The sequence below is a fragment of the Empidonax traillii genome, unplaced genomic scaffold, assembly GCF_003031625.1.
Source record: "Empidonax traillii isolate 1590-97213 ecotype Southwest subspecies unplaced genomic scaffold, ASM303162v1 scaffold23:size2178997, whole genome shotgun sequence".
Taxonomy (NCBI): Eukaryota; Metazoa; Chordata; class Aves; order Passeriformes; family Tyrannidae; genus Empidonax; species Empidonax traillii.
The window spans coordinates 279,436-302,914 of NW_020955216.1; the positions used below are offsets into that span (position 1 = coordinate 279,436).

A 23,479-nucleotide genomic window follows, 5' to 3' on the forward strand; every position below is an offset into this window, starting at 1 on the left:
TTTTTTTTTTTTTTTTTTTTTTTTTTTTTTTTTTTAAGTAAAAATATGTCCTCTTTGTTTTCCGAGCTATCGGAAGTAACGGTGTGGGGATGGCGGCTACACTGCTACCCTCTGCCACCAGGAAGGGATTGAACTTGTACTTGTTTTTAAATGAAATCCAAGAAGACGATCCCAGGACTGGGCCAGCAGCGTATTCATAGAATCATAGAATCATAGAATAGATTGGGTTGGAAAAGACCTCCAAGATCATCAAGTCCAACCCCTGATCCAACTCCAATTACTATATCATGGCACTAAGGGCCACATCCAATCTCTGCTTAAAAACCTCCAGGGATGGTGAATCCACCACCTCTCTGGGTAGGCCGTTCCAGTGCCTGATTACCCTCTCTGTAAAGAATTTCTTCCTAACATCTAACCTAAACCTCCCCTGGCAGAGCTTGAGCCCATGTCCTCTTGTCCTGTTGTTGGTTGCCTGGGAGAAGAGACCAACCCCCACCTGGCTATAACCTCCCTTCAAGTAGTTGAAGAGAGTGATGAGGTCACCTCTAAGCCTTTTCTTCTCCAGACTAAACAACCCCAGCTCCCTCAGCCTCTCCTCATAGGACTTGTGCTCAAGTCCCTTCCCCAGCCTCGTTGCTCTTCTCTGGACCTGCTCCAGCACCTCAATGTCCTTCCTGAACTGAGGGGCCCAGAGCTGAACACAATACTCAAGGTGTGGCCTCACCAACGCAGAGTACAGGGGAAGGATCACTTCCCTGCTCCTGCTGGCCACACTGTTCTTGATGCAGGCCAGGATGCCATTGGCCTTCAGAGCGAGGTCGCTCAGACCGGCACGGAGAGGTTCCTGTACCGCTCCTGAGGGCTGTCCCATAAGGGCTGAGGGGACCTGTCCGCCTCCGGCCGGGGCACCGCAGATGGGGATGGGGGAGCCAGGAGAGAACAGCCGGGAGGTGGCGGGGAGAGGCGGCATCTGGAGCGCCGTGTCCAGTTCTGGGCTCCCAGCACCAGACATGGAGCTCCTGGAGCGCATCCGGCAGAGGACTAAGAAAATGTTTAGGGGACTGGAGCATCTCTCTGACGAGAAAAGGCTGAGGGAGGTGAGACTGTTCAGCCTCGATAAGAGGCGACTGAGAGGGGACAGAAGACGGAGCCAGGCTCTAGTCGATGGGACAGAAACTGATGCACAGCAAGTTCCGCCCGAGCGCGAGGAAGAACTTCTTTACTGTGCAGTGACCGTGCACTGGAACAGATTGCCCAGAGAGACGTGAAGTCTCCCGCACTGGAGACATTCCAGGCATTCTGACACACCCCCGTGCCGAGCGCTCTGGGATGACCCTGCTCGAGCAGGGAGGGAAGCGGGGCCAGGTGAGCTCTGTGACCCCTCCCCGCCTGACCCACCCCGGGACTCTGAGGCGAAGGGCTGGGCGGCCCCGCCCACACTGCTGCTCGCGGGGGGCGGGGCCAGGAGCCGCCGGGGCGGGGTCTGAAGTGGCTGTGGGCGGGGCCGTGCCGGGCTGTGGGCGGGCGATCCCGAGGAGGGGCGGGGCCATGTTCCCACCGCCCTTGCTAAAGATGGCGGCGCCGGCCGGGGTGGTCCCCGCGGGATCCCGGCGCGGGGTGATGACGCGAGGGCCGGAGCGGAGGGCGCGGTGATTCCCGGTGTTGTTGTTCCCGGTGTTGTGGTTCCCGGCGCCGTCGTTGTTTTTTTTTCCCGGCAGGATGGCATCGCGAGCGGCCCCGCGCTGATGGCGGCGCGCCGGGCACCGCGCGGCCCCGCGCCCGCGGCCAGGCTGGACGAGTTCACGGTGCCCGCCGAGAAGAGCCGGCTCCTGGAGCGCAGCCGGGGCCGCATCGAGGGCTTGTTCGAAGTGCGGCTGGCGGTGCTGGGTGCGCAGGGGGACTGGCAGCCCGCGCTGCCGCCGCCCGCCGCCGCCAGGATCTGGGTGCAGCTGGCGGGCGGAGGGAAGGCCGTGAGCAGCGCCAAGGTACGGGCCGGGCCGGCGGAGGGGGGGGCAGAGACGCTGGGGCCGGGCCGGGCCCGGGAGACAGAGGAGAAAAGCGAGGGAGAAACCGGGAGCCCCAGCAGGAAACGCTGCCTTGGCAGGTGGGGGTGTGCCCGGTGCCAGGGAGTCTCCGGCCGTGTTGACACAAGCGTAGGGCACAAAGCGAAACGATCCGCCTGGGAGGGGCAGAGTCCATCGGCGTGAGGCGCTCCCGCCCGCGGCTGGGAACGGGTCACACCGGGCAGAACGGGACGGGCTTTGCTCGCCTTCTTCCTCCCCCCAAAGTCAGGAAATCCCTCGGGAATTGTTTGGGCGTTGCCATGTTTTGCCTCACAAAGTTCACCTATTCCGTGGCATTTAATATCTCGTTAGCGAAGCTCTATTAACGGAGGTTAACGGAGCTGATATTTTCTTAGTGTAATCGTGGTCAGAGCCCGCCCGCTTCCCTATCTGCTGGAGCAGATGGCTCTCCTTGACTGAACACTAAAAGAGTTAAGAGTTTTGTCTCTTCACGCTAAACGCAGTTTGTTTGTTTCAGACCGGGATACCGGTTGCTGTGAACAATCTTCACACGTGTTAGATGTCTTGTACAATGAGCCTTTGGGGGGAGTTTCTGAGCAGTAATGCTGAAATTAGTATTACTCATAGCGAACCTGGCAAGTAGAGCTGTGTGAGTCATGTGATGAGAACTTGTTGTGAGCACTGGGTGGGCTGAAGGTACCTTTCAAACCCAAAATCTCGATATGTGAGTGTCCGTCTGTTTGTTTAAATACGTTGTGAGGATCCTGAGCATGTATTTTGGGACTTAATTCACAGACTTGGCAGTCTGCTTCCAAAAACTTAATCCCTTAACTGTGCAACGCATAAGAATTGTAAGGAAAATACTATAAATATTGAATTGTTTGACTGACATTTACACTAAACCAATTTGCATGGGCTTAAACTCCAGAAACTGTTACAGCTAGCTGTTCTTCTTCTCCAGGCATTTGCAGTACAACTTCATTTTTTTTTCCAGGAAATTCAAGCCTGAAATAAATGGCACAAGACTTCAGTTTTCTAATTGCAGCTTTTCCTAACAACATACAAAACGTTTCCTACTTCTGATACTTTAAAGGGTACTTTAAAGGATATGAAGAAGGCTATTCACTTGCATGTAGAGCAGTTTTCAGACACTGTCTGGAGGAATTACTGGCTAGAAAATAGTCAACAGTACATCTTCATTGTCTCCCTTTAAAGGATTTGGTGATAGCAATTCGTGGTTTAATTCATCAGTCACACACAGTGTATTCATTCTTCAGTGCTGCTTAGTTAAAACAAAAAGTTCCCAGATTTTGAGTATCCTTTTTACTGTTGCTGTCCTGTTGCTCTGCAAAAGCAGTGGTCTGATGACTAAGGCACGGAAAGTAATCCCTTGGCTTTGCTGCAGAAGCAGTTTGTGTTCCTGTGCCTTGATACCTGTGTGATGATCTAACTCCAACTCAAGGAAGTGGTGTTATGTTATTCATTACCTTGTATTGGCTTTGAGTTCCATTTAAAATAAGTTTAATTTTTGAGAGTAAAGATAGATACTAAAATGTGGTGCACTTGGGAGTCTGTGAATCCACTGACTGCAGTTTAGAAACTGGTTTCACTGCATTACAGAATTTTAAGCACAGAAAGAGACAGCTTGGGGAAAAAATAATGGTACCTGAAATAATACATAATATACTGTATTGACAGAATTTTGAACTCTTGACACATTTAAAACAAGGTAATGTAGTGAATTTAACTGCAGTAACTTTTAGGTGGCAGAAATAGCACTGGGATTTTTAATTTTTTTATCTTTGCGAAACCTGAACTTCAGGACACAGAACTGTTTGGAGCCTGGAGTTCTCAGTTCTTTATCAGTAACAAAAATATAGGATAGCTACTATTGGGATAAGCCTTAGGAAGTGTTCTTTAGAAACTGGTTTTAGAAGTTCAAGTTTATGAACTAGGTAGAATTGTCCAGCGGCAGGCATTTGTTCATGAAGTGTATGATCTCTGACTAAAGAATGGAGAGGAGAAAATAAGTCTCTTTTGACTTGTCTCTTAAACTGTTAGAGCTTCAACTTAAGTACTCTGTTACTATCAGTTTCAAGTAAATTTATTTATAAACAATAGGATATAAAAGGCTTCTATGAGGTCTATTTAAAAATCATTTCAGATAACTATGTTTTATTTCTGTTACCCGGTTTACTGGCAGTACTTACTTTCTCGCATTTCTTATGCTAAATTTGCTTTATTTTCTGATGTACTTGACCATTACTGACCTAATAAAAACTAACCCATTATACCGGCTTTTCACAACTACTCACTCTCCTCTCCTCTCTTCCTCCTTTTAGGAGTATATCAAGGGACTGTGTGAACCTGAACTAGAAGAAAAGGAGTATTACCCAAAGGACATGCACTGCATCTTTGTTGGTGCTCAGAGCCTGTTCCTCAACAGTCTTATTCAGGATACCTGTGCTGATGTAACAGTCCTGGAAATGGGATTGCTTGTTATTAAGGGGGGTGCAGAAGCTGTTGTTATGGCTCAAAGTCACGTCCAGCAGTTTGTGAAGCTTTTTGAGAATAACGAAAGCTTACTAAATGACAAGGAATCGGAGATTAAAAAGCAGTTCAGGCAATTTGTGGAAGCACATGCAGATAAATATACAATGGATTTACTGATTTTGCCTAGTGCACTAAAAAGAGAACTCCTGGCCCTCACCCAAACTGACTTCTGTGAAGTGGAGAGCGATATCATTGACCTCACAGGTTCTGAAAGCCCCGGAGGGCTTGCACAGACCAGTGCTTCCAAAGTAGTTGCTACAAACAGAGATGGAAAGGCAGGTGGTGAGGAAGCAAGAAACAATGCTGGCACACCTGTAACTGAGCTTACAAAGCAAATGGACACGGTGTTTTCTGATGTTCCTGAAACAACTTTTGTTCCCATAAATGAGTCTCTGTCAGAGGCAGTGGCATTTAAAGAAAGGCAGTCATGTAAAAGAAGATCTTCTGATGAGGAGGAAAGGCTCTCTAAAAAGCAGTTCTCTTTGGAAAATGATCAGCAAGTGAAATCTTCTTCACACCACAGTCGTTCAGACAGTGATGCAGTTATTGATCTATTTTCAGATAGATGTGGTGAATCAGATGATCCTCCTTATTGCCTTAAAGAAGGTGATGATATCAGTGAGGAAATGGAATATAAGATTCTTGTGAACTTTTTCAGAACAATGGGGTATTCACAAAATATTGTAGAAAAAGTTATTGGTATCCTAGGGCAATCTGCAGAACCATTAATATTGCTGGAAGAAATTGAAAAGGAAAATTTGAAATGTCAAAAAGAATGGGAACAATCGTCTCAAAAGCCCAGAACTGTCAATCCTCCTTTAGAAAATAATGCAAAGAATTCACAAAAGCTAGAAAACAAATGTATTTCTAGGAAAAGTCCACTTAAATCCAATCATATTTTAAAGGAGACAAAAAATGAATATCACAAAGTAAGAGATGTACCAGATGTGCCAGTTGACGCAGAAGATAAAATGCGTACAGCGATATGCAAACCTGCTTCCCCTTCCAGCAAAAATTCAGCTCTGTGCTATAAGGAGAGAGACATTTACTGCTCTGGTAAGAGCCACAGCTCAAGGACAAACCATATAGAAACTGATGGCAGTGTAACTTTCAGCACTTTACAAGCTGGAGCACTAAAAGACATTGACTTTGTAGCCAGAGGGAGCTCAGAAGTGCAGCGTGTCTCAACTAAGAGTAAAACTGCAGTTCACCAAAAAACCACAGGACCCTCAGCTGTACAGAACAGTCATCCTGTGTCTGAGGACAGACTGGGACACTGCAGCTCTGCTCAAGCGAGATCTGTCTATCCCCGCCTTCCTCAAACCTCAAATTGTGAAAATTCGGTCCCAAACCACTTCTTGTCTTCGCAAATACATCCTTCAAATCCTGAGAGAGAGGCAGTGGGACCGCACAGAAGTCATCCTGATCCTTCAGTTACTGGAGTTCAAAGGTTTTTGGACTCTCTGAAGAAGCCATACAGACTGGAGTTGAAAAATGAGCCTGGGAAACCGTATTTAAAGCACATAATTATTGATGGAAGCAATGTTGCAATTTCGTGAGTATTGTTATTTTCAGTTGTCTCTTTACTAACAGTTCAGTGATCTTGCAAATAAAATGGGGCTAAGAGGTTGCAGTGGCACGTGGTACGTTTCTACTGGCAATGTTTTTGGTGAGCAACAGTCCTGTACACTGCAGGGTTTTTCAGCTACTAGTGATGGCTGCACTGGTGAGTTTTGGTAAAACTTCATAATGAAAAATCGAGATTGAGAGCAGCCGTCTTCATTGAAGAAGGTGCTGACTTGGTTTCACCGCATTCAGAGCTGAGAGATAGTTCCTCATGACTGGCAGCAATAAAGCTTCTCTGGTCAGTCACTGGAGAATTAAGGGTTTCTGGCATTTTATAATCTTGCTAAATTTAAAGGGAATGCCTAATGTTACCCATAACTCTTGACACTGCTTTAATTCAAGTACAGTGTTTTGCTACAGTGAATAGTTTTTAAAGTAAACATTTCCTCGTTGTTCAGACTGTTATTTAGAAAATGGTGATGCAAAAGTGCAAGTTGCAACTGAGTCATAAACTACCTTGAACATTTAAAAATGTGTATTAGTGGAAGAAAGATGCAAATTGTGGGGGTCATGTGGGAAATAACAAATGTACTGCATCCTCTTTGTTTGGTTGGGGTTTTTTTATATGAAGATACTTTTTTCATCTGTGTATTTCATGATCATTTCATGGGGTTTTATGTCTGTTTTTTTTTAACAACTAAATACATCTGAAACCAATGGATTAAAAGATGGTGAATAAACATCTTATTTCTGACTGTGACACTACTGTAGGCAGTGGTGTCCTAACTTTTTTTGATTGAGCGCCCCATGAACAAAGAAATCTTTGAGTATACATCCCCAATATAGGTATATTTACCAACTCTATATGTTCATTACTGGAGTTCTGACATTGCCTTCATCCATCAAGTGGATTGCCTTGGACTCCAGCTGGGGTGCACACACCCCATGTTAGAGCAGGGCAGAGCACCTGGATGCCATTGACATACAGTCCCCAAAAAGAGGTTATATAACACCTCCTGCTCAACCAAGTGAAAACTGTTTATGAACCATAAAGGACAGAGCTGCCTCAAAAGAGCAGAACCATTGAGATATTTAAATGTCCTATTAAATAATCAGTGCATGGGGGCCTGTTGGTTTTATTATGTAGGTATTGTGCAGCTTCCTTCGGGCTGAATAGAGCTTCGTTATTTTCTTCCATCTTAGAAAATGAAGAATTGTTTGCAATTTTGCTTTGATTTTTTTTTCCCCCCCCAGTTTTTCTTCTCAGTACCTTGAAATTACAGAGAGCTGCTTCCATGCCTATGCTAGTTTGGGGTTCTTTTGATCCCTGAGTACTGTGTGCTTTTGGTTTGGGTTTTTTACAGGCATGGGTATTAATGTGTTCCCCCCATGCTTAGACTAATGCTGTATGGGTTTTTGAACCAGTGCTTGCCTTATTTCCTAAGTCTGGAAAACTGCAAGAAGCTGTAGAATTTTCCCTTTGGACATGTGCGGGACACTGCTGTGTTTTTAGCTGTACTTTCAGTGTGCTTGTGGAATAATAGAAAGCCCAGAGTTTACCCTAGCTGCTAAAAATTACCTCTTTTTGTATGGTGAAAACAGATCTTTGGAAGCAGACTGAAATATCCAGATAGTTGTTGAGTAATTATAAAATAAGTACTATTAAAATGTGGAAGAAATTCAGAATGAAGGAATAACTGGATGGAATTGTATCTTGCTAGAACAGTTTGTAAATTATATGTACTTGGGGTGGTACATCCCCTGCCCTGCTCCCCCTCTTCCTTGGGTCTGTTCTGCAGTCCTAAAAGCTCTTGATTAACCTTGACCAAACTGGCTGAGCAGTGAAGTGTCCCCTGACCTTGTCAGTGGAGCCATGAGGCACTCCCTGATCCTACCAGGAACTCCTGCATAGGAGAGGTGGGAACGATCAGAAACATCATCTGCCCAGCCAAGGTGGGAAACAAAGGATAAGCAATTATCCTTGGAAGCCTTGGTAAACCATTTACCTGAATTGTGGCTCATGGTTACTGCACTTCATGAGGAAAGCCCAGCAGTTACCGAGTTGGGTGATGGCCAGGATGCAAACTCAATGACCAAAGTCAATCATCTTGTGGCCCTATAAAGAACCGTCCTGAGTGAGGCCCTTTGAGCTCTACCTGTGAGTTGGACACAACTCAGAAATCACAAATCCTCAAGTTTGTGATACTCAAGAGGGCTGTCACTGGCAGTGTGGCTCCACGACAGTCTCCACACCTCTTGAGGTGCAACCCTTGCCTGTTGGAAAATGCGAAGGGATTTGATGTGAGCAGTTCACTGAACCTGAGGTGAATTTTTCATAGGTACCTTTCCAGACAGAGAAATAGGGGTACACATCGCTTTACCTGTATGCATGTGAATTGATTATGGTATGAATGTGACCATCTCAAATCTCTAGTTAGGTCACTGCTATGACTCTAGTGAGCCCTGTAGAATCCCTTTGTAAATGTTCAAGTACTCAGTGATTAAGTACTGCTAAACCCTTTTGCACCCTTATCTTTTCATCCACCTGCTTTTGCATTCCCAGCTTGGGTGTGAATTATTCCAAACTGCTTCTAATTTGATCTTCCTTTGTATGCTTTAATCTGTGTAGTAAGTAATGAACTTCCTTTTCACAAGTTCACAAGAGGGAATGTTACCACCAAATTCTGTGAAGTTGTATTTGACAACTTGACATTAAACCCTGCTTTTGCCAATACCTTTGATGGAGTTTTTTTAAGCTGCCAAACTACTCATTTGTAACAGTACTTAAGTGACAAAACCGAAGGGAAAACATTGCATGTCCGTGAACGCAACCTGCTGTTTGCTACTTTGTGCTGCTTATGATAATTGCATTCCTTTATTTGACTGTACTTGACACTAAGAATGACTAATTTTATGAGGGCAAGTGTGGCATAATATTTGTTTTCCTTTGGAAACTCTCTTAGTAAGTCAGACTTTTGCCTTCTACATTTCAGATGTAGCTCACTCATTTTTCTGCCTTTCTACATAAAGAATTACTCTCCGAATTCAGAGAATCTTAATAGATTTAAATTTTGACAAACTTATTTTAAAAGGAATTTACAAACTTGGAAAAGGATAAATGAATGCTACTAAAGGCTGAGTTTCACTGTAAAATATTTCCATGGAAATCTCTTAAAGGCCATTCTGTTGGGAAGATGTCTTGGTAGGATAAACTAGGGTTTAAACATAAGATTCTGTTCAAACCCAGCAGGGCTTATTGTTAGGTTTATAATAATCATTTGCTTATTAACTGGGAGAGTGGTTTCAAATGCTCATACCACTCACTCACTTATTGTTCCAAAAACTTCTCAGTGACTTAACATCTAACTCAAAACATAGACTGGGCACTATTTTGCAAGAAATGCTTTGTCTGCTCATGCCCTCAGTGCTCAATCAGTGTGTCTTTTCTAGCAAAGCATGTCTTTGTTTTGTCTAAGTGTGGCCTCTAATCTATGAAAATGTGCAGGGAAAAGTTTCTGAATGAAAACTGGATCTAGCCTTTATGTTAAGTACTAATAGTGTTTGGTAGGAATTTACTCTAAAGGTATTTTTGGTGCTATCTTCTGTGCTTTATTTTAAAATTCTTTTCCAATTATTCTGCAGAAACTTAGTTCCCAGAGTCTGATTAGACAGTTCATTGGTAAAGGACACATTTGTACCATGTATGAAATAGGCATAAAGGATCAGTGAGAATTCCAGTTGGGAGAGATTTTGCAAGGTCATCAACTCAAATCTTAGTATCCCTCATATTAGGCAGTTGCTGTTTTTTCTGGAAAATCATTTAAGTGAGTTGCAAAAACAGGTAATGAACATCTTATATTTTTAAATGGAAGAAAAAGTTTAACACAAAAGCTGTTTGAAAATCTTTCTTCAAAGAAATTTAATTGCTTTGCCTCAGAACAATAGCTCAGATTGCTGAAAGGAGGGGAGAGGAGTCCCTGGTATCTTCAGTTGTCAGAGGACTTCGCAGATGTAATCCTTGGTCAACTTTTGGTAAAAGCAAAGGCCTTCTATTTTGTAGTAGGACTGTATTTGGATTATATATATATATAAAATTATATGTAGATATAAAATAACATATACACGCGTACCCAGTAGATGTCAGAAAACATCACTATTGGCCTCTTTTTTTAAGTTAAACCCACTTCTGATTAGCCCAATATTGCTGTGCCCAAGGAACTAAAAGGAGACTGATCTATGCAATTGCTGAGTGATGTATCTGTTCCCTTGCTGAGGATCTCTTTCCATTTATAAAATTCCTCATCTCTAACATCCATTTGCCTTTTCTTTTGCTGAGGCTGTTTGTGTAACTTTTGGCTTCTCTTTGCAAGGCTTTGTTCCATTTTTTGTCTTCATAGTAGTAAAACCCCAGTGAATTTAATCTCCCTTCTCTCTCTTTCACCCCCAGTCATGGCCTAAGGAAATTCTTCTCCTGTCGAGGAATTGCAATAGCTGTTGACTACTTTTGGAAACGTGGCCACAGAAATATAACTGTGTTTGTTCCACAGTGGAGAACAAGACGTGACCCTTTCATTACAGGTGAGGGAAACTTCCTAATGCTTCTTAATTAAAACAGATTATAACTATTTCTTGGGATACTTCTGTGAAGAATGACTGGGGAAGGAATACTTCATAAAACATTAAGCAGGAGCAGTCTGGCTGCTCAGCATGTGTGACTGGGTTTCCATATGCAGTGTGAGACACTGAAATGCTGTCTAGGCAAACTGGGGTGCAATTGAGTGGAGGCCTTTTGGCTTTGGTTTTTGTTTGCTCTTTAATTTCTAGTTTTGACCTCTTTCTCCCTATTTTTATAATATTAGCAGTTCTTCCGTTATCAGTGTCATTTCTATAGATAATTTGGTACAAAAATAGCCCACCTTCTCTGCTAGTTATATGTCAGACTAATTGTCAAATCATGTTTTAACAGAGCAGGATTTCTTAACACAGCTCCAGGATGTTGGAATATTGTCTTTAACCCCTGCAAGGATGGTTTTAGGAGCAAGAATTGCTTCTCATGATGACAGGTACAGAACATAGATTGTTTTAAAGTCTTTTTAAACACCTGACTAATGACTGTAAAAGCTTAATACTTCGTGAGTGGTTCTGTTAGCTAGTTCTGTAACCTCTCTAGGCAGAGCTATGCATCCAACTTAAGACTGAGCTCTACACCTGTGACATTATTTTGCTGTTGCAAGAAACACTCCTGTGTATTCAGAAAGTCAGGGAAAATGGCAAATTTTCATGGCTATTTAAAAAAAAAAAAGTCCATTTCAGATGTCATCACTATGTATTGAGGAGGAAATTGGTCTTCCAGTAATGGTTTTGTGCTTTCCTGATCCTCAGTCTAACCCTAAATTGCCTTTTATACTGGGGGCATAAATCAGTGACAGTTTAGCTCCATTTTTTTCTCTATGCCATGGTGGCATAAAGACATTGTTGTGTATTTGGAGCAGTGTATTTATAACAGTAAATTTCCAAGTTAATTTGAGCATCAAAGATCAGCTTCAAAATGTGGGGATCATCTTTCAGTGAACAAAACAGTAGAGCTTTAGGAATTTGTGTTGTGGGAGTTTCCTTTTGCCAGCTTTTTCCAGTCTTGAGACACAATTAAAAGCACATGCTGCTTGAGTTATTTGGGTTTTCTTTTTTTCCACAACCAGTTTTCCTAATTCTCCATGGATGCACAGCTTGCAGCTTTGAAATTGTGTTTTGCAGATCACTGCAGTTTGCTGGATTTTGGTGTCTTTCTCCTGCTAATAACCATTCCTACTTTATTTTTCTATACTACAAAAATTGTCAAGTTTTTGTGTCACGGGCAGGTCTATTTTTGTTAGATTGCACAATCCAGTAACTGGTTTCAAAACTTTGATATGCAAAAGTATATAGAGTGTACCTAATTTATCTTCCTTGCTAAAGTACAGCAACTCTGATTTCTTAACTATTAACCTTGTAGCAAAAAAAAAAAAAAAAAAAAGTGCCAGGCAGCCAGCTTGGAGTTGTTTACACACTATTGTTTTATAGACACACAGCCTTTCATATGAAATGCTATGGGTGCAGTATTTACAGTTGAGATTACTGTGGAAATAAGTGTTGTGGTAACATATTTACACTTCTGTTACAAGTGTATGCTTTCCTTAAAAGGACACCATCTATTATCTCATCTCTAAAATAGTTTTAAATGGCGAAAAGCTTGTTTTCAGAGAGGCTAAAATGAAAGCAAATATTTTTTTTAATAAATCAGTAGTTACATTTTGTCAGAATTTATTTAACAATAAGGTTGTTAACAAGTGTTGACAGAACAAACAAGTGAGATGCTCAACACTGTCTTGCGGAAAATAGATATTAATGCTGAGGAAAAAAGGATAGGGCAATGAGTTTGTACTGAAATATGTAACAAAAACTGTACTGTTCCATAAAGCAAGCCCTTTACCTCTTTAGATATTGAGATCATGGGGCTTGGGGGGTTTTGCTTGTGTGGTTGGTTTTACGGGAAGAAAACCTCCCATAAAGACTCTGCTACTCAAAACATTGGTTAAGGTGGGTCAAAACAGAGTCACTTCCTGGTAATCAAAGTGCTTGTTTTCATGTAAACGGATTGCTTTTGGATGATGAAATGTTTGGTTTTCTAGATCTTTGGATCATTTTCAGCAAAGCAGTCTTAATGATCTTTGAAATTATTTTTACAGGTTTTTATTACACCTTGCTGATAAAACTGGGGGTGTTATTGTGACTAATGATAACTTCAGAGAATTTGTAACAGAATCATTTGCCTGGAGAGAAATTATTCAAAAAAGGTAATCACTGAATTTTTATGAAGTCTTGAAAGGCTGTCTTATCATTCCAGTTGTAGGCACTCTGCCTTCATGTTGCTGTGTTTTGGGGTTTTTTTAATTTTATTTTTAATTAATCTATCAGGGAATTCTGCTAGGTCTGGAGAAAGTACTATTTATGTTTCACTGTGTTGATTCATGGCCTTATAATCACGTGCTGAGTAGTCTAATGTTCCTATTATTCATATTTTCTAATGTATGTCTGTAATTGCTCACATAAATAGGGGTTTGGTGTAACAGCACAGCTTCAGCATCTCTGAAGCTCAGTGTTGGATCCTGTTGGAGCACACACTTTGCAGTCCACTTCAACAGCCTTTCTTGTTTAAAAGTTCATTTTTTTTCAAGAAGACACAGTAGCTGGTGCACACCCAGTATCACTTCTGAGGTTTCAGAATCAATCACTTTTTACTCAAGTACCACAGATTGGCAGCTAAACAAAATGAGCACTTGCAGCATATCCATGTAGCCGTTTCGCCGTTTCCCTGCAAATGTTGAGTGTCTCTTGGGTTAAGATGAGTTCACTTAGCTATCAAATATCCCTGCCTCAGCTTGTGGAATCTGTTTCTTCTGTGCAACTAATTTCCTTTTTGTTAGTTTGTTGGGTTTGGGTGGGTTTTGGTTTTTTCCCTTTCAGTTGAATCAGATCACTTCACTGTTAAGGTATAATAATCTGTTACTGAAATTTCCCACTGACATCTTCTGAGGGTACATCAGGCTAGGTCTAATGAAAAAAGTACAGATTGCCCTGGGTTCTCCCAGTATAGCTGGGAGAACAGGGAGTTGATACTGCTAATCATGTAGGTATTTACACTATTTCTTGAGTGAGTTCTACCCAAGTCAGGTTCTGTTCTACAGAACTGTACAAGAATACTTGGCACGTCATCTCGAGTCTGTGGTTTTTTTAAGAGCTTATGTTAACATCTGCTCTTAGTTTTACTTCTGGGGAAATTCCGCTGCACCAAATTCTCTCCCTGCAGACAAATTTTAGTTTAACTGGTTTTTGTTTGGTTTCTTTTTTTTTTTTTTCCATTTCCCCCATCCCAAAATTATTCCAGAAAAAATAACTTCATGTCTTAACTGTAAACAGCTTATGCTATGTTTGCTAGTTTTGTGGCTTTCTGCTAACATAGGCATTTTAGCTACGTGACTGAAGATCCTTACAAGGAAGCAGAGTTACAACAACCAGAAAATCTTCTCTAATGGCCTAGAAAATTCGATCCTGGTCTTGCTACAAAAATTTGCAGTCATAAAACTATTGCTGTCGAAAAAAAAAAAGAAAGAGAAGCTCTTGAGTTCTGCAGTGTAATGGGAAGAGTTCTCAGCTCCCACTGGATTATTTTGACAATGAATGCTGGTTGTATATGAAGTGGGTTTTTACTAATTAAACTTCAGTGATCCCTGATGTATAGCCCCTACTCTAAGGTAGTTTGTTCTGTGCTACAAAGGTGAAGGACAAGGGTGTACTCCCTTGTTATTTAATAACACTGAAAGAACTGTCTTGCAGGTTGCTCCAGTACACTTTTGCTGGTGATATATTTATGGTTCCTGATGATCCTTTGGGAAGAAATGGACCCAGATTGGATGACTTCCTTCGAAGTGAAGGCTGTCCTAGGTATAAGCACTGTTTTCACTTTTGTTTGAGACAGTTATGATTTCACACTTGAAATAAACTGTTTACCTGGTTCACTCAAACAATGTAAAAACACAGTAAAATTAAGCAGGAGCACTGTATAATATTTAGTGGCTTAACAAAAAAACGTATTTTTCCTGTTCAGAAACTGGTGGTGACATTTGTATCTAATCAAGATGTCTCTCAGAACTAAGATAAGTAAGACAAGAACTTCCTTTGAGATTTGATTGTGGTGGCTTTCATGCAAAGGTGTGTTAACAGCACACTGAGGTGCCAGTGATTTGGGTATGTGGTAGTCAGACATCCTGCTGATGACACTGATGTTATCTCAAACACCTTGGTGGGTCACTTACTCACAGGGGGACAGTAGGTGCTATAAACACTCTGCACTCGTTTTTGTTTTTTTTTTTGTCACTGGAGAGGTGTTTCACTTGGTGGTTGAGGGTATAGTACTGCTGTTAAAACAGCTTTTGAGGCATTGTTTTTAAATGCATTTGTATTTGAGTAATAATTATAAATACTAATGAACATATATCATTCCTTTAAGATTAGCATACTTTTTAACTGTGCATGTATTCAAAGTATGAAGGTGCTTTGCATCAACTACCAAGACTTGAAGATTAGTTTGCTCTTTTGTGCAAGAAATATGTTCTTCTTTCACCAACTTATGAATTATAAATGCTAATAATTCTGAGGAGAGCTTTTAAAAACAAGTGAGATAATTAAAACTTGGCAGTAGAAAATGTCAATTCTTAAGCTGTACTTAATACATTAATACATGGAATGAGGAAGAATCTCAACTATTAGAAACATTTGAGGAAAGTGAAACATATATATACCAATAGGTCACAAGTTGATAAGAAAATAAGCGTGCTGACATTAAAAAAGCAATTTCAGTTCTAGAACTCTAATAGGAAATGCAAAGAAAATATTTAAGCTTTGTCACAAAACCCTTATGAGATGTTATTTGGAACATTGTGTTTTACCTGCCTGTGTCTGAGGAAAAATGAAATTGAAACTGTGTTCTGAGAGGGAGTTTGATCACCCTAGGAATGGAGAGAGGCTCCTTTGAGAAGGCCTCTTAAGAGCTTGGTTTCTTATTTGTAAACTTGGAACTGGAACTGGCTTTGGGGTTTCTTTGGTTTCTGTTGGAGTTTGGCACAAATGAGCGGGGGGACGGACGAGACAGAAAAGCTGCCAGTGTAAAGAGTTAATTTTGTTCCTTCCCTGAGACTTTTCTACAAGAGTTCAGTGATGCAGAAAGCATAAATGGCACCAGGAATAAGGTCAGAAACTAGAAGAACCTTGAGCAATTAGAGAGCCTTTCCACGTGAGTAATGGGAAGTGTCATAACCCAAATGCTTTTAAAATAGAGCTCTATAATTTACATACTCTTTCTCTTGGTGGTAGGAAACTGGACTGTATCACGAGTTCCAGTTCACATTTCTGTGTTATCTGGTGGCATCTGAAGTAGACTGGGCCTTAAATTTTATAGTGCTGGCAGTCTGTAGAGTAGCAATAACTTTTCAAAGTCTGAAATGAAATCCCAATAATTAAGGAAGAGTATTCAAATCCTGACATTGCTACAAATACTTCATTGCCCCGTCAAGGATATTATATAAGGGAAACAAGACCTTGATCTAAATGTGAGCACAGCTCACTGTCAAGAGCAAAAATAAGTGAGGAATAGTCTTGTGGAGTATCTGGAAGCCCCTCTGATCTGTCAGTATTTTCAAATGTTCTGAATCAGTGTATCTTTTTAGCCATACCTTCATAAAATAAGCTTTGACTGTTGCTGTGTTCTGTCAAATAAAGTACTCACAGCTTATTGAGGTGATATCAGTGTTCTTAGTTGTGCCAGATTCAACTTGAGAACTGCTAAACCTGCTGTTTTGTTTCACTTTGAAAGAATGCTTGTCACTTGATTCCAGTCAGGAACTGGCTGAGCAGCAGTGAAGTGTAAGTCAGACACATTTCCCTCTTGTACAGAGGCAGCTACAGCTACCATCTCCTTTAGCTTCATTTAATAAAAATTTTTATTTTATTCCACAGAGATTCTTGGTCAGCACAAAAGACTTTTCAGAGCAGTGGACAATATTCTTCTGAGGCACCTTTCTTCATCCCCAAAGCACCCAGTAGCAGTCGACAGCCGGAAGGCAGAGATGGCCGTTCATCACCGTGGCTTCCTCTGGAAGAAAACGTAGAGGCTCATCCACCACAGAGATCTGCCTCAGAAACAGTACAGCTCAGGGAAGCCCTGATAAAAATCTTTCCTGATTATGATCAAAGACAGAAGATTGATCAGATACTGTCGTCTCATCCATTCATGAGAGATCTTAATGCACTGTCAGCCATGGTGCTTGACTGAGTGTTGTACAAAGCTTTTTATATCACCACTGATCTGACTAACGAATATCAATGTGAAGAAAAACGTTGCTCTGTTATATTACCTTGTGAATATGCAAAATGTAATTTTATTTGTATAAACAAAGATATTTTTGTGTATGTTCTGTTGCTAATAGACTCCAGGGTTTAGTAAATTAAAAACTACTGCTACTACGGATTTGTAGTAATATTTTCTATGAAAAAAAACCCAAATCTTCTCTTTCATTTGAATTGCTTATTAAAGCAGTAGCAGTACTTACTTTTAAATGGACTGTTAGTACTTTTTTTTTTAAAATCATTTTCCCAGAAGGGAACAATCCTGTCAGTTTAGAGCGCCCTGTGAGTGGGAGCAGCGGGCTCGGTGCGCTGCCCCAGCGCTGCCACCAGGTGGCATCAGTGGGACCGTGAGGATGCCCGGGAATGCAGCTCCCACCTTTGGAAGTGCTCGGGATGCTGTAAGGGAAGATTGAATGCCAAGCAGGAGGAATCAGTAAGGGTGTTATGGGCAGAACTGTGCATTACATGAATGACTCCGGGATACTAAACTGCCTGTTGAAATTTTGGGCATCTAAGAAGCTCTATATGTGTGGGTAAATCTTAGTGCCTGCAGAGTGAAATCCAGGAAAATCCATTTGCCTGTTCATTCAAGCTGAGAAATACTATGTTAGAGCAGTTAAAAGAGAAAATAGAAATTTACAGCTCTCATCAGTAGAAGATATTTTGAATGCTTTAAAAGATCTGTGATAACTACATTGGCTGTTGAGCTGGAAATTCTCTTGAATTCTCTTTCAGAGTAGTTTTAGTATCTTTAACAATTGCACTGATACCTGTTTGTCTTTGTCCTGCCTGTTCTAAGCCTGAATGTTGTGATGTTAACAGAAAGTGATGCTGTTTATATAGAAATGACATGTTTATGCAGAGTTCATACACTGCAGTTAGCAGTCAGCTTCAACCCTTTAAATATCTTCTGGGATCTATCCCAAAAGTAAAGTGGAAAAAAAGGAACACAGTTTATGAAAGCTGACCAACAGGACCACTTTCAAGAGCGGAGCAAAGTGAAAATTACTGTGTGTCTGTGTCTTTGTTGTACAGACTGAAATCTGTTACACCTTCCCTTTAACCAGTTTCTGATGGTTAGTGTTCACATTAGTCAAATCAAATTGGACTGTAAAGAAAAGGTGGACTATAAGAGCCCATGTTAAACTTCTGAGGTACTGAGCCTTACCCTAGAGCATTAGTGGTCTTTTACATGTCTTGTGAAGTCAGAAGCTGAAGTTTTGCTCTTCCTTTGACAGAAGCAACCTGAAAGAGAATTGCAGCAACAAAAAAAGAAAAGTTTTAGGAACAGTTATTACACCATGTCAAAAATACAAGTGAGGATGAAGAAAGATCTTTAATATGTTTCTACATCCAAACAGACACATCTTAATTATTTTTTATTCTATATAAATGAATAGGGAATTCATTATTCAGGTGGGCAGAGCCATTCTGACCAGCAGATGTTTGCCAACTAATTCTTACCTACTGTTGCACAATCACCAAGTTTCACCTTGCACTGCCTGTGTGCATGTCTGAACAGCCTCCTCGAAGAACTTGTCTTCTCTTGCTTATGTACATCTTGTTTGCATGTGTTCAATTTTTAGGTGTTGGTGGGGAGATACACATATATTGTAATCTTTATTCTCTAGAAAATGCTGAGTTGGAAGGGACCCATCTGGATCATTGAGCCCAACTCCTGGCCCTGTATTGGACACTCCACCCTGTGCTTGGGACTGTTGTCCAAATGCTTTTTGAACTCAGGCTGGTACTGTGACCACTTCCCTGGGGAGCCTGTTCCAGTGCCCAAGCACCCTCTGCGTGGAAAAAACCTTTTCCTGATATCCAGCCTAAGCGTCCCGTGACTCAGCTTCAGGCTGTTCCCTCGGATCCTGTCACTGCTCATGAGAGTGAAGAGATCAGTACTTTCTCTTCTTTCTCTATTTCTTTGTGTAGAGTCTGTAGTTTCTGAAGCATTTGCTTTGTTGCTGAAACAACACAACTAGAAGCAGTGTTTTGAGTGGAAAATAACAGGAACCTTCCCTTCTGTGTGAGTGATGTGGCATTTCCCTCTCCCTCCCTTTAAAGGGGTAAAGTCCTGAGACTTTGTTCTGATTCCTGGGGTGAGGCTGAGTAAAGATTTCCGTGACAAATGCAACAGTTTTCTGTTGAAAGGAGCTTTTTCTCTCAAGTTTTAAGAGAAAGTCATGTAAAGAATTTAATTCCAGTTGTAAACAAGTGAAGCTCCAACGAGTCCCAGGAGTCAATGCCAGCGCTGCTGTTTTCCTTTCTGTTTCAGTGCCATATTAGGGGAGCTTGTGTTTTGGAAGAGCATTTCTGAACTGCCTTTTGCAACAGCAGAGAAAGTGCCTGTGAAAGTTCCATGACAAACAGTGACTCATACAGTGTCTTTCTAATACTGGCAGAGTTTCCTTCTGTTTTGCAAGCTTGCAGGCTCTATTTGATATGAATTCCTTTCTTGCTAGAATTTGGTGTAGCTGCAACCAAAGCTATTTTTGGATCTGGGCCTTATTTGTGCCCCGGGTGGCTCTGTTTTATTGGGATGCTTTAGCATCATGTACAGGATCTCTTATTTTCATAAATACAGTTTTGAGTAATGATGACTTTGCAGATTCAAACCTAATGTGCCTTGAGAAGTAAAGCTGTTGTAGGGTATTCTGGTCTTTGGAGTCTGGTTATGTAAGTAGGTGTGTCTCTGATGTGTTCAGTTTCTCATTTTTATCACAGAATAGAAACCCAAGTGCCTTAAAACAGTGCAGCTCACCGTGTTCAAAGTACTCTTAGTGCTCCTGACACCTACTGGCTGTGCTCAGTTTTGTACATATATGTTGTTATTTAAGTCTGCATGAAGTAGAAATACTGCAGTGCTCAAGTCCGTGGGATAGACGATGAATTTTAAAAAACAGGTGGATTTTAGATTTGTATATTTTTCACCTGTGTGTGCATGCATTTATGTTTAGAATGTGGTTGCATTGTACTACTGAAACTCTGCAGCTGTGTATGACAAACCAAGTCTTGCTGCCTGCCTTATGGATAGCTTGCATTATATAAATTTAATGGCATGTTCAAATGAAGCATTTTTTAAGAAGATCCTGGTTTTGAATGCATTGGGTCCCCTTTTCAGCTTCTACTTGAGTATTTTTAACTGTTTCAGAAATTATACTTCGGGTGTACATAAGAGAACTAAAATATTATGTATTTTTAATAAAAAAAAAAACAGAAACTACAGTCCAAAGACATCAAGAGTTCTGCTGAAATGCACCAATTAACTTTTAGTTTCTTATCATTTGTCACTAAATGTAGGAATAATTGTGATTCAAATCCAAGTAGTGTATAATTTTGAATGAGCATGCAGTGTGCAAAGTATTGTTAGTAATCTTAGTATTGTTAATTTTAAGATAAAACTTTGCTGCGCAAAATATTATCAAGAGGCTATTGGTAAAAAAATAAATGCTGCCTTGCATATGTTTTATATAGAAACACAGGCACACGCCCTTCTTACGAAGACTGTTAAAGGTGAACCCAAACTGAGCGTTTCAGTTCTTTAATTTTTTGTAGTTGGTTTGATGGACACTCAAGAGTTTTAAGTGTTTCTGGAAAGAAATACCAGCGCTGACATCCCTGTGGCAGTAGAGGGAGCCACGGGTTCACTCCTGCCTTCCAGCACAGCTCGGCTTCTGACGGCGATGGAGGATGCTGGGGGTGATGTCTGAACACATCAGTGCGTGCACAGTGACCCTGTCTTGAAGTGCAGAAGTTCACTTGTAGGTCTTATTTTGTCTTTTTAGTGTTTTACTGATACCCTCACAGCTGTGTGGTAGGTTTCATTTGCTTCCTGGCTCAGGTACTGTTCTTTCGTTTGCTAATAGTTCAGGTTTGATATGCAAATGAAATTAGTAGTATAATATGTTTACTTTTTATAGAGTTCTTTGAATTCAAAATTGCAGCCGGAAGTCTGCTGTTAGAATAATTCTGGTTTTTAAAAGTTATGATATCAGCACAAGAGAAATTGTATTAAAAAAAAAATAAATAAATTCAGAAATTCAGAGGCATTACATTAGAAATCAGAGAAGACATCACAGAGACTCACATAACAGCATGAGAGCAGAGCTGGCTCTGGTTAGGGGTAAAGCAGAATCCAAAGGCAGAATCAGGAAGAGACCAGTGCTTTCACTGGGACAAGGACTTGGGAGCACACAGGACTGAGTGATGCTGAACCCAGTGTGAGTGTGACTGCAGTATGTGAGGAGCTTCACTGCCCCCTGAATCCACTGTACCCACTCAGCTGTGTGTTTTGCGAAGACAGAAGGAAATTGGGAATCTCTAAAAGGCAGAGCATGAAGGTCTGGCAATATTTTCTTGCAAGGAGGAGAAGATACACTGTGGTTTATAAATACTTTGTGTGGGAGATCTTTGCAGCAGAGGACCTTGAATTAAAGGAGACACATCGGAGTCCTTTGCCAGATCTCCTCCTGGCAGGACACCAAGAATATGGATAAGGACATTCTTGACATTCTAAAGTGAAGGGGCATTAAAATAGTAATATTTGACATTCACTGGGAACAAATGAATGTTTTCTGTTGCACTTGTAGCTACCCAAGGATTCTTTTCATTAGGAAAATAGAATTTGTCATATTTTAACTTTTGGCCAAACTTTTATTCTCTTGGCATGTGTGTCTATCAGCTGTTAGCACCTAATCTAAAGAGAAATTTGCTGGGCTGAATGTAACTTGTGAAACAAGTAACATCAACACTCAGCTTCACAATGTTCAGACTTCTTTCCCTTCCAGATCTGAGCCGGAAACAGACTCTGAGTAAATGAATGAGATAGCACTAGAAATGAAATGGTTTAAGATAACGCAAGCATGATCTTAAAATTAATTTGCAGGGTCTCTATCGATTCAGTGTGTGCACAGGATTATTTTTGTTTAAAACCATTCAATACATTAATTTTGACTAATTTTTGAGGGCTCTGGTTCATAAGCAGTAGGTGTTGTAGTGGCCTAAAATGTTACCATGGTGTTTGCAGGAGATTCACTTCATCTGCCCTTGCTCCTGCAGGATTCTGTGTTGTCTTCCCAGTTGTCACAGCTGGCATATTGGTTTAAACTGTTGTAGGTCGTGAGTCTGAGCCCTCAGTTCTCTCTGTCAACAAAAATGCAGAGAGATACAGATACAGTAGCTAGATTGTTATCCTTTGTTTTACAGCATCCATCAAAGCCCTACTTTGGAAATGGAAATCAAATTAAGCTTTCCAGTATTACAGCAGCTATGAGTCTTCCAAATGATGATGGATTGAAATAATTCATGCAAAAGCCCAGGATATCTCATCTATCCCATCTGGTGGGTTTAGTCTCAGGGCCTTTCAGGGGCATTATTCAAATGTTTCTAGTAGGAGGTGAATGTAATTGCTGCTTGAGGAGCTATTTGGGAGCGGAGGTTATGATTTCTTTTAATATGATATTTAATTATATACAAATAATAAAGCAGCTTAAACAAGTTTGTAATGTTCCTGTAAAAATGTTATAGCACTTCATTTCTTTCCACACCAATAGGTGCTTGCTTGTCTTTTTGTTTGTTCCTCTAATTTTCTAGTTATCTTGTAGTTTTGATTGTTGTTTTTAATCAATTTTTTGGTTTAGTAGTCTATGGAAGTTATTGCTTTAGGGTAAGCCTGTGATGTTTTGGGTTTCATTCCAGTGCACTGGTGAGTGACTGGGGCATGGGGAAGAAATTAAACCAGTAATGCAAAGTCAGAATTTTGAACTTGAAAAACATATGACCAACTCTTAATTTGTAAGGACAGCTCCTAAGTGACATTTTTGTATTCCTATGCAAGACCATTTTCATGTTGGCCATAATCATCTTGCTACATCTTAAATAGTGAGGTATATCAAAGTGTTTTAGTGAAAAAAAAATATAGCTATTTATGGTGTATTTATAAATAAGCTAGCAGGTTAGACCCGTTATTCCATTACGTAGCGTTCATTTCCCATGACAACTCTGATTCAGAGTAGAATTAATTTAAAAGTAAAAATAGCTCCTCAAAGTCTTGCTATGATTCTCATTGGTATCCTCAGGTGCCTCTATGCCATTGGAGCTAGTTAGATGTAATATTTCTCTCCAAGCTACATATAATGTATCAACCCTGATATAAAATTAGTGCACTTACTTGACTGAACTTTTGCCTGTGCGTGTTTTCCCCCAAGACTGAAGCAGACGATCGTCAAGGAGTCCTCAAACTGTTCGTTCATCAAAATGTGGTGCCGTGAATTGTAAGGATGAGTTACTGCTAAACTATTTACAAAAGCTTTTTGTAGGTAGATATCTCTTTAAAGGTACTGCAGAACAAAATACTTTCAGACTAAAAATTATTCTTGAGATATGCAGAGGAT

The 23,479-nt window shown here is 40.8% G+C and overlaps 1 protein-coding gene across 1 annotated transcript; it reads left to right on the top strand.

The window, feature by feature from the left end:
- Positions 1 to 1,589: 1,589 nt before the first annotated feature.
- N4BP1 (NEDD4 binding protein 1) lies at positions 1,590 to 17,294 on the top strand. Its single transcript, XM_027902796.1, has 7 exons — positions 1,590 to 1,985; positions 4,367 to 6,132; positions 10,591 to 10,721; positions 11,110 to 11,206; positions 12,869 to 12,976; positions 14,517 to 14,624; positions 16,695 to 17,294. The coding sequence occupies exons 1-7, from the start codon at positions 1,746 to 1,748 to the stop codon at positions 17,008 to 17,010; spliced, it is 2,766 nt and encodes a 921-aa protein (XP_027758597.1). The 5' UTR covers positions 1,590 to 1,745; the 3' UTR covers positions 17,011 to 17,294.
- The last annotated feature ends 6,185 nt before the right edge of the window (positions 17,295 to 23,479 follow it).

Bases quoted from the DNA above. Each gene is read 5' to 3' on its own strand.
- N4BP1 (XM_027902796.1), top strand. From the start codon at position 1,746: ATGGCGGCGCGCCGGGCACCGCGCGGCCCCGCGCCCGCGGCCAGGCTG. The intron at 1,986-4,366 runs GTACGGGCCGGG...TCCTCCTTTTAG, and splicing joins AGGCCGTGAGCAGCGCCAAG to GAGTATATCAAGGGACTGTG. The intron at 12,977-14,516 runs GTAATCACTGAA...ACTGTCTTGCAG, and splicing joins AGAGAAATTATTCAAAAAAG to GTTGCTCCAGTACACTTTTG.